The following is a 10,019-nucleotide window of genomic DNA, read 5'->3' as shown; positions in this document are numbered from 1 at the left end:
TTATCCACTAACCTAGTTTATGATAAATTTTTGTCATAGATTATAAATTAATGAATGATGCATTTTATATAGCGCTTTATTGTGTATTGTTGTACACCCAAAGCGCTTTACAATCATGTGCTCCTCAACCACCTCAACCACCACCAGTGTGCAGCATCCACTTGGATGATGCGACGGCAGCCACAGGACAGCGCGCTTACCACCAGGTGGAGAGGAGAGAGAGTCATAGAGCCAATCAAGTGGTTGGGGATTATTTGGAGGCCATGATTGACAAAGGCCAGGGGTGCAATTTGGCCAGGACACTGGGGTTACACCCCTACTCTTTACGAGAAGTGCCATGGGATTTTTTTTAATGACCACAGAGAGTCAGGACCTCGGTTTAACGTCTCATCCGAAAGACAATATAATAAAAGAAAAGAAATATACATAGGCCTATGTTTTTTCATATTTGTTTATTTTATTTTTCTTTATAATGAAGTATTCTGAATCTAGTAGATTGTGAAAGAATGATTATCAGTTCCACACACAGAGATATATAAATTCTACATTTATTTAAATGAGGGAAAAAAACTTCACTGGTATCGGATCGGTATCGGTATCGGTATCGGCCAATACCGAACCCTAGGTATCGGAATCGGTAACGGAGGCGAAAAAGGTGGATCGGAGCATCCCTATACTGAAGTCCTCTGTTAATTTTTTTCATCATGCTGGAGATGTCTGTTTAAATCTGTTGTTTGCACATTTCTAAGAGTACTTTTAATACTTAACATTTTTAATAATAATAACTTAAAATAAAATTTTAATAATACAATTTTAATACTTGATCTTAGTGGACTCTAAACATTGCATTTATTTAATGTGAAAACCCAACTGTTCGGGTTAATTTTTTCCCCTTTGTAGTTGCACTCACAGCTGTAATGAACAGAAGCCCAGAACATGTGGATATATTGACATTAAGAACATGCTGACTTTCTCAGACTTTTGTAATTATTTTCTTTTTATTTCATTTTTATTAGGTTTGTTTACATTTTTACTCTTTTAGTTTTACATTTCGTCAATGGCTTGTTTACATTTATACTTTTTTATGGTACACTACTGAATGGCAAAGTTGCAAGTTTAATAAAATGTTCTTTAAAATGTTTGATTTTTTTTTGTGGGAAATTAATTGTTTAGATTAATCGATAAATTAGTAGATAGATTAATCGAAATAAAAATAGTCGTTAGTGGCAGCCCTAGCTTTAACGCCTGTGTTAAGTAAAAAATCTGGGTACAATCATTACGAAATTGTAATTGGATTCATTACAGTTAATCAGACTATGTAAAACAAACAAACAAAAAAAAACTGGTACAATCAGCACACCTTTAAAATTAATACCTATCACACATTACAAAAAAAAATTATAACATGGTTATAATAATATTATAGACATTTTTTGCCGAATACATAAATGTAAATACCCTTATGCTTCCTTGTTTAGAAACTGAAATTTTTTTATTTTAATTTTGGGTCTGTGCAACTGATTTTAACAATGAAATATGAGGTAAAATTAACTCATAATCATCATAACTGTAATAGAAATTCTATCACATCAAAGTGTCGAAACAGTGCAGGTATGTTCATGGTCCTAAGTGAGGAAAAATCGCAAAATTTCAAGAAAAACATTGTAAGGTAACCAGTATTTCAGACAACATGAAATTCAAAATGGGTCAAATTGACCCGCAGCAAATGAACAGTTCATCCCAAAGTTAATATTCTCATAATTTTCTCATCCATGTGACGTTCATATGACTTTTGGACTACATGTATGATAAATATTGTGCTTTTTTTTTTATCCATATGTGTTTCACCTAAGAAAGACCCTAAAGTCATGTGGGTAAATGATGACAGAAGTTTCATTTTTGGGTGAACTATTCCTTTTAAGGACCATCAATACATTTGAAATTGTATACAATATCAGTTTCAGTGTGTGTCAATGCAAACAGACCATTTGTTGTTGAGAGAAACCATTAATTTCTGCATTTATTTTGCTTTATCAGTTTGTATTTGGTGTAAAAAAAAAAAAAGCCTTGGCTGTATATTACTTTGCATACTTGTTAAGTTATATCTGTGCCATTATGTCACAAACAACCTTTATCAGAGTCTTAATCACAGCATGACTTTCAATGACTGTCTGTTCTCCCCTTTGTAGTTGAGGTGGTGGTGGAGTTTGAGTATGAAGCCGCCCACGAAGATGAGTTGACCCTCAGACTTGGAGATGTGATCAGAAATGTGCGACGGATGGAGGAGGAGGGATGGATGGAGGGAGACCTCAACGGGAAACGAGGCCTTTTCCCAGACAACTTTGTAAAGGTAATTTCAAGAAATGCTTTTTTTTTATGTTATTTAATATATTGGGTTTATGTAAGGAAACAAAGAGAGGTAAAAAGCCTTGTGGTTGGCAAAAACTGAGTGGCAACAGGAAGGAAGTGGTTTTCTTTAGGTATGACGTTACAAGTCCATGTGTCATTGCAGGTATTGCAGTTTCATCTTCAATTTGTGTACCTCTTAATTAGTGTTTTGAGTAGTTACTGAAGCAGCGTGATGAAACCCACATTAAAGACGATTGTAATGGCAAATCTTGTCAAAGGCAGGAAATTATTGCTTTCGTTTCTTTGCGGAGACCCTTTAGTAGGGTGTGAGGTAATTTTCCACTCCCTTAACTGAACTTTGATCCCGGAAAGATTTGATAGTCGGCACTCAGGTGGTTTCTGGAGAAGATCATGGAAATCGAGCAGGTAAGGAGCTTGTTTTAGTTTGTCTGTCTGTCAGTTCATATCTAAATAAGATCTTGGGCTTGTCGTGTCTGGAAAACATGTTACTGGAAATGTTTTGTCTTTAGTTGGTTTTCTGTTCATTTAGTTTCTCATAACATGGCACTGGATTTCATTGCCTGTTTTGCTGAATCACCAGACTAATCGCAGATAGCACAGGATTTAAAGGGCGCTTACTGGAAAAGCATAACCAGAAAATAATTATTTAGTAAAAAAAATGTTTTTACACTAACGGCACAATTTTATTGCATTCTTAAAGTTAATTTTCTACAATTGTGCATTTAGAACATTTGTGTTTTAAATAAAGATTTCATTTTTTTATATGTATTTATTTTTAGACAGGAATAGTTTTTGAAGTGATTTACTCTTTTTAACTGATTAAATGTACCGCTTTCAGTACACTGGTTTCATGTACAGATAATTTTGTATATTTATTTATTAATTATAATGATTAATTATTTAGGTATTATAAGAAAACCAGGAGCTTTAAAAAGGTTGAGAAGGCTGACCTCAAATTAGTTACTGAGCAGGGAGTAACAAAAAGGAATTTCTTTGTCAGCATCTCAGACAGGAAGTTTGGAGCGGATGCAGCCTGTGGCATTCTCCATTCTGCACCGGAGCCTCCAGGAAACAAAGAGTGCTGCTCCACATGCCTTTCTCTCAAACCCAAACTCTGTCTGAGTCCGTCTAAACCCAGCTAAAAAGACTTCTGTAGAGTTTCTGTGGTAATACTGTGGCAATGCTAGAATAATGCTAGGGTACTTTGATGTATTACGTAGTACTGAATGTATTACATGGTGCTTACCATAGTATTAAAGGGCAGGGCTGTACGTTAACTTTTTTTTCACATAGCACTGGTGCTACAGAGGTTGAAAGTTTTGTAGCACAGGCCAAAAAGTTGTAGCACAAGTATAAAACGTCTGTTATCATGTCTGAAAACAAACACAAGTAATGGAGTTCATCACTTAAACAGGCATTGATGTTCCATACAGAGCACAAAAAATACAAACCATCACAAAAATTGTTTTTAGACAAAGTTTTCTTAATTTGCTAAAAATGGAAGAGTGCAGAAACATAACACCTCTTACACCTTAACAAAATATAAAATAAAAAAGAATGGCAGACATTTAGGCCAAAGTGAGCAAAGATAATAATCTTTGTCATTATTTTATCTTTGTTATTAGAAAATAAGAAACACAAACAGTGCTTCATTTTTCAGGTACAGTATTTAGCAGTAAAATTCAAGAAATTGAATGTACAAATATTAAAATAAAACATTATATACACTATATACATCAATTATACTTTTCTAAAAGCAACTGACTGATGATAAGTTCATCAGTCAAGCACCAGAACTGCAGCTGATAGAATGTGCGCTGTAGCACGATACAACGATATTTCTTCAAAAGCAGATCGTGGAGACATTTTAATCGTCCACAATCAAATATCGTCATATCGCACACCCCTAACTACCAAGTATAATCAATCTCACACACACAAACAAGCACAACGAAATCACTTCACACTATTAAGCGGCTGTGTTATGAACATGCAAAACTGTATCGCACGCGTGCTACAGTGGTAAATGTATTCATTGCACAGACCAGTTATTTCGTAGCATATATGTCGCACTGTACAGCCCTGAAGGGTACTTAAAAGAATGTCATTTTATCAACCATAGTACATTTCCAAAAACAACATAGTATTATGCCCCAAAATCCATGGCAGTTCCTTGGGTAGTAGACTAAATAAAGCGGTTGGCATAGCAAATGAGGGTTAAGCAATTTAACATTTTTTTTTTTTTACTATTATTATTATTTTAATGTAATTGCATTTATGTGTATTGTGCCACTAGGTTCACATAGTGAAAGAAACACGTTTTACATTTAATTGATTTAAAGTTGTTGACATTAAATGATTGCATGATTTATTTATAATTAATTTATTAAACATTTAATTCCCTGATTTGTAGAATGCAATTTCTTTCAAATTATTTATCATTTTAGGTTTTAGATTATGATTTCACCACTCCTACAGACACATTTCAGACAACTTTAAATCAATTCGAAAGTTTGGGGCAAACACCCCATATGTTGTTTATGCTGACATGTTTATTGGTAATTGATATGGAGAAATATATTATTTTAAAACCATTTTTTGAAGTTCATTTAATTTAAATTCCGCTTCATTACATTCTAAGTGCTACCTTAATTAAAATTCAAGAATTTAAAAGGTTTCTTAATTCAGTGCTGAATTAGACGCTAAATAGGTGTAATACACTGGCTCTACCAGCTCAGGATTCTTTATTCTTGTTCACAGTATGAAGTGCTATACTTCAGATCCTCTTAATATCCATACCAAATACAAATATCATTGAGAGAGAGATAAGCACAGAGCAAGTTTCAGCTGGATGAGCTGAGAACTTGCTTTTCGGGGCGTATGAGTACACGGCTGTCTGAAGTCGTTGGAGATCTTATCACTCCTTTGTTTCTCTTTTGTCTCTCTCTTCCCACCTTTTTCTGAATGTGTGAGGGAGGCTGTGGTGTTGCTGAATTCACATGTGTTTGGAAACCGTGAGTGTAGGTGCTAGTCAGTGGTTTCTGTAGAGTTTTATATGACGTGGGTGTGAAGAATGTAAATGTAAATGTAGAATGTAAACCTAACAAAGAATTCATGCATTCAAAACAAAACCTACAGGTGCTGTACATATATAGATGTTGAATTCTCTCAGACATTTTCATTTCTATTTAAACTGCCTTAAATTCAGATTTTTTATTTATTGTACTACTGAAAAAAAAAATTCTGTATTTATTTATCAAACAGGTTTTGCTAAATCATTTATACCATAGTATATATACTAGCAATGCTATGAGTGACAAAGAAACATGGCGTAACGTGTATATACAGAGACAAATTAATATGAGAGAAATGACTTGGAAGATATAATGTCTGTCAGGTTCCAAACAAACTGAGAAAATAATTTAAAAGGATGAATTAACTTTCATTTAACTTTCAAAAATAACACAGTGTCATGTGATTATATTTAATATATAAAGCATTTTCATTTTCATTTTCAGGGAAAATACCATGATACATGTTGTGTCCGTGGTATAAAATTACTTTTACCATGATGTGTGATTTGCCATACTGCTGTTATATGTGATGCTATATGTGATATTTGATTCTTTTTTTGTGTGTGTGTGTGTGTGTGTGTGTGTGTGTGAATCAAGGAGGTGAAAAAAGATGAGCCAAAGTCCAAAGATGAGCCAAAGGAGGCTAAAGAAGTGAAGGAGGTGAAAGATGAGACTCCGATACAGCGGCGAGCATCAGGGAATGTGGCGAGCCTGGTGCAAAGGATCAGTACCTACGGCATCCCGGCAGGAGGAATTGGCTTACAACCTCATTCTCAGCCCCGTGCCTCAAAAAAGAGTGCGTCTTTTTTCATTTCAAATTCTTAACAGCTTTTTACTCTTCTTTTTCTTAGAGATTTTGTTTTTAGAATGCCACACATAAAATGTCCCTTCTTCCTGACAGACCACATATCTGTCTCTGTGACAGCCCTGGACTCAATAACAGCAAAACAATTGTCACAAATCCACCCAAGCTTTTTAGCCATTGAGCAAAAGTAGCCAATCAGAAACACGTTCTAACTGTAAATCATTTTGCATGTTTGAGTTTGCTGACATGTCTTTGGATGAAGGCCATGTGGTCTATAGATTGTGGTGGTCTAATTCAGTCTAGTGGACAATGACATTAGCATGATGGTTTACAGCATCTTTACTGTCGATTGGTTATTGGTGTATCATTGTGGGAGTTTTTGTTGTCAAAATAATTTGTCACAGCTGGCTGAGATGATTTTTATATAGTTTACCATAATACAGCATATGGTAAGATCTTTCACCATTTTTTTTTTGTTTGTGTTTGGTTTGATGGAATCAGAGTTTAGCACAAAAATGTTTAGCTGATGGTGGCTTTGGCCAGTAGTGGGCAGCAGTTGTTTTCTTGTCGGCTCATGAAGCCTGTTTTCATTTCCTCTGTCTTGAGTCTTGAGTGTACGACTGTCTCAGATTTTAGAGGAAGTCCACTTGATCCTCTCCAGCTGCATGGGAACATTGTCACAGAACACTCAACGATTGTGGTGCTGTCCTACCTTCAAGGTTTCTGCTGAACAAATCATCTAAAACAGTGATAACAGTGGAATGTAGTTGTGTTGATTCTCTTCCTCTGTGCTCCTGTGCAGGTTTATCACATTGTACCATTGAGGAAATAAGGTATATTTTGTTTAGTTTCTGCTCGGTGCAGCGTACATTACAAGCCAGCCATAGAGAGCCTTCTACTAAACTAAACAGTACTGTGGCGGTACAATGATACAGTAATAGAATTTGATGCCAATACTGTAGTATTTCAATATACAGTGATAATGAATTATTACTATATTCATGTACCATGGTATTAACTTAATACTAAGTAGTAGTAGTACACTAAAAAAATGCAAAAGTTTGGGGTCAGAAAGTTTTTTTTAAGAAAGTAATATTTTTATTCAGCAATAATTATTAAACTGATCAAAAGCTTTAAATTGATTAGCAATGAATTAATCGCAAGGGACAGTAAAGGCAATTATAATGTAAAAAAAAATGTATTTTTTAAATAATTGCAGTTTTTTTTACTTGCTGTTCATCAAAGAATCCTGAAAAATGTCTAATGGTTTACACAAAAATTAAGCAGCACAACAACATAATAATTAAGATAAGTTACTTGAGCACCAAATGAGCATATTAGAATGATTTCTGGAGGATCATGTGACACTGAAAACCGGAGTTATGGCTTCAGAAATTTCAGCTATGCCATACAGGAATAAATTACTTTTGAAAATGTTTTACACTATTACTGTTTTTACTGTATTTTTGATAAAATAAAGCAGCCTTGATGAGCATATGAGACAAAATAATTGATACATTAAAAATTGTTTAAAAATAATTTATGTATATTTTTATCAGAATTATTTTAATGTGAAGTTCAAAAGAACAGCATTTATGACATAAAAGCCTTTTTTTTATTTATTTTTTTTACATTTTAAATGTTTACTGTCACTTTTAATCAATTTAATGCGTCATCATTACGGAGTAAATGTAATATTTAAAAAAATATATATATATCTTCCTGATCCCAAACTTTTCAACTGTAATGTACAAGCATTAGAATATTTAGTAGTGGAGAAGATTTCTCAGTTTAGTTTTTGGGTGACCGGTAACATGTCTTAATTTGGCATGTAATATGGAGCAAACAGAGTAATCTGCCGTTTTCTTTTCTCCTTAAAGGGCATATGAATCATCTCAAGGACAGGGTGTGGCATCTGTGTGTGAGAGTGTATGTGTGCATACAAGTTTAATAAAGACTCTTCCTGATTGTGCTAGTCTTTACTCAGAGCCCTCTTCAGGTAGCTGGAGGAAATGCTCCCCTTGCATACAAGTGTTATTGGCTGAGCGACGTGTCAGGCCAGATCCAGAGTGACTTGTTGTGTTTTCATTACAGAGCCCAAGAAGCGTCAGTGCAAAGTCCTGTTTGAATATGTGCCTCAGAATGAAGACGAGCTGGAACTGAAGATTGGAGATATCATTGACATCACTCAGGAGGTCAGTAGCTGCTGTCTTTTGTATTTAATGTAACTCGATGTTTTGAAATTGTGCTGAATATATTAGTTTTCTATTTATAGAAATCCACGCACAGCAAATGTTCTTTGATAGGCTTTTTGCATGCTGCAGTGTGAGATATGATGATAAAGTAGTTAGATGTTCCTTAAGTTTCATTTGTAATTTTAGTTGCCCGCTCAGATGTTTCTCATGAGCTAGTAATAAAAATGTAGTTTATTTATTTATTTATTTTACATACTCTCTCTCAAACATTCTTTGTGACTTCATCCATAATGGTTTGAAGATCAGTGGTTCTCCAACGGTGGTTTGTGGCCCAAAGTCTGTTTTGATAGGGTTGCAGACAAGAAGGAAATCAACTATATAAAATGCAAATTAAACCATTCAAGTAATCATATAATTGTGAATAGTTAGTAAATGAATAAAATAAATGGGCATATATAGGCTGAATGCTTCATATATCATGTGTTGTTTGTCAAAGACAGTGTTTCTGATCAAACTGTAATATTGTAGTGCAGATTATTCTAGCTTAGTAGATGCTAACCAGATAAATGGACATATACCAATATGGCCAACATGCTTGACATCTCCCTCATCTTAAAAAAAAAAAAATGAAATGAAAGACTACTTTAAGCCAGATTACATTTAATATGGCTCTTTTATGGCAATTATTTTTTTGTTTTCTTTTGTTTCTGCCTATCAAAATTCAAGCAACATTAAAAAAGTCTTTGCATTTTTTAGGACAGTTTTGCTTCGTGCTTTAAACTATTTTGCTATTGTGTTGGTTTGTAACTTGATGTCCAGTGTAAAATCTGCATCCTGAAGTGAAACCAGTTGAGACCCACTGTCTTTGAAAATGAGCGTTTGAATGGACAGTTCCTGTATTAGTGCTGACTGTGTTTTAGGTTGAGGAGGGCTGGTGGAGCGGAAGCATGAATGGGAAGTCAGGGCTCTTTCCTTCCAACTTCGTCAAAGAAATAGAATCAGCTGAAGAGACAGAGACCAGCGACATAACAGATGAGCCAGGTACTGCTCAGCTTATCTCAGAGAGGGCATGTCCTTACACGAAAACACTCAACAGACACCTTTGTTGGTTTTTTGTACGTTTAAGGGTGTGTGTGCGGTGTTTTGGAGGTGTTAGACCTAGTCACGGCATCTGCAGTTGACAACTTTTTGTTCATAATATTTATTTATTTATTTGAGGCATTAGGCCAACTGAAGCAGTCTTAAAAAGCAGACCAAGTGTACTCCACTGTTCAAAAGTTTGGGGTTAGTAAGATAAAAAAAAAAAAAAACGTTTATTCAGCAATCATACATTAACTTAATCAAAACTGACAGTAAAATATTAATAATTTTGTTTTCTTTATTAAATAAATGCTGTTCTTTTGAACTTTCTTTTCATCAAAGTATCCTGAAAAAAAATGTAGCACGGTTTCCGTGAAAATATTAAAGGTATAGTTCACCCAAAAATGAAAATTCTGTCATTAATAGGGATGTAACGATTCACTCAACTCACGATTCGATTCGATTCACGATTTTGATTTCATGATTCGATTCGAT

At 34.4% G+C, this 10,019-nt stretch overlaps 1 protein-coding gene across 3 annotated transcripts in view; it reads left to right on the top strand.

The window, feature by feature from the left end:
* LOC107698347 (CD2-associated protein-like) overlaps nt 1-10,019 on the top strand; it is a 64,281-nt gene that overhangs the window by 17,897 nt on the left and 36,365 nt on the right. For all 3 annotated transcript variants that reach the window (XM_016499304.1, XM_016499305.1, XM_016499303.1), the window contains exons 2-5: nt 2,190-2,350; nt 6,042-6,240; nt 8,344-8,444; nt 9,365-9,485. In XM_016499304.1, the coding sequence (XP_016354790.1) occupies nt 2,190-2,350; nt 6,042-6,240; nt 8,344-8,444; nt 9,365-9,485 (582 nt within the window). The remainder of the gene's footprint in view (nt 1-2,189; nt 2,351-6,041; nt 6,241-8,343; nt 8,445-9,364; nt 9,486-10,019) is intronic.

This window comes from Sinocyclocheilus anshuiensis, unplaced genomic scaffold (assembly GCF_001515605.1).
Source record: "Sinocyclocheilus anshuiensis isolate Anshui unplaced genomic scaffold, SAMN03320099.WGS_v1.1 scaffold1746, whole genome shotgun sequence".
NCBI classification, from domain to species: Eukaryota; Metazoa; Chordata; class Actinopteri; order Cypriniformes; family Cyprinidae; genus Sinocyclocheilus; species Sinocyclocheilus anshuiensis.
Note: the sequence above shows the minus strand (reverse complement) of the source record. Positions and strands in the feature narration are given on the sequence as shown.